Below are 314 nucleotides of genomic sequence, written 5' to 3'. Positions count from 1 at the left end.
AAACCTCCTCCTGCACTCAAGTGCAGGGCAGGAAGAGCTCACTCCTACATCTCAAAACCACCAAGACATTCACAGCACCGAGCCTAAGGGAGCCCTTTCCTGCCCAGCCTTCTCTGCAGGCATTGCCCATAAGAGATTTAAAGTTGAATAAGGAATATTTCCAGGTGCTCGAGGACAAGGAAGTGCAGATGGGCCACATGGTTGGAGGCAAGAATACAATAACATACCAGCAAACATCATCATATGCTGTAAATTTGTTCCAATCTTATTTCTTCTGCCCAAATTCAGTAGAAATGACAGTGGGTAAATATTGG

The 314-nt window shown here is 45.2% G+C and overlaps 1 protein-coding gene across 1 annotated transcript in view; it reads right to left on the bottom strand.

The window, feature by feature from the left end:
- SLC9A6 (solute carrier family 9 member A6) overlaps nt 1-314 on the bottom strand; it is a 15,377-nt gene that overhangs the window by 3,863 nt on the left and 11,200 nt on the right. Inside the window, exon 10 of the mRNA XM_010175826.2 lies at nt 228-314. This exon is cut by the window's right edge and continues 11 nt beyond it. Coding sequence (XP_010174128.2) covers nt 228-314 — 87 coding nt within the window. The remainder of the gene's footprint in view (nt 1-227) is intronic.

Source organism: Antrostomus carolinensis, unplaced genomic scaffold, assembly GCF_000700745.2.
Source record: "Antrostomus carolinensis isolate BGI_N321 unplaced genomic scaffold, ASM70074v2 scaffold15659, whole genome shotgun sequence".
Lineage (NCBI taxonomy): Eukaryota > Metazoa > Chordata > Aves > Caprimulgiformes > Caprimulgidae > Antrostomus > Antrostomus carolinensis.
This window is presented reverse-complemented; position numbering and strand designations above follow the sequence as displayed.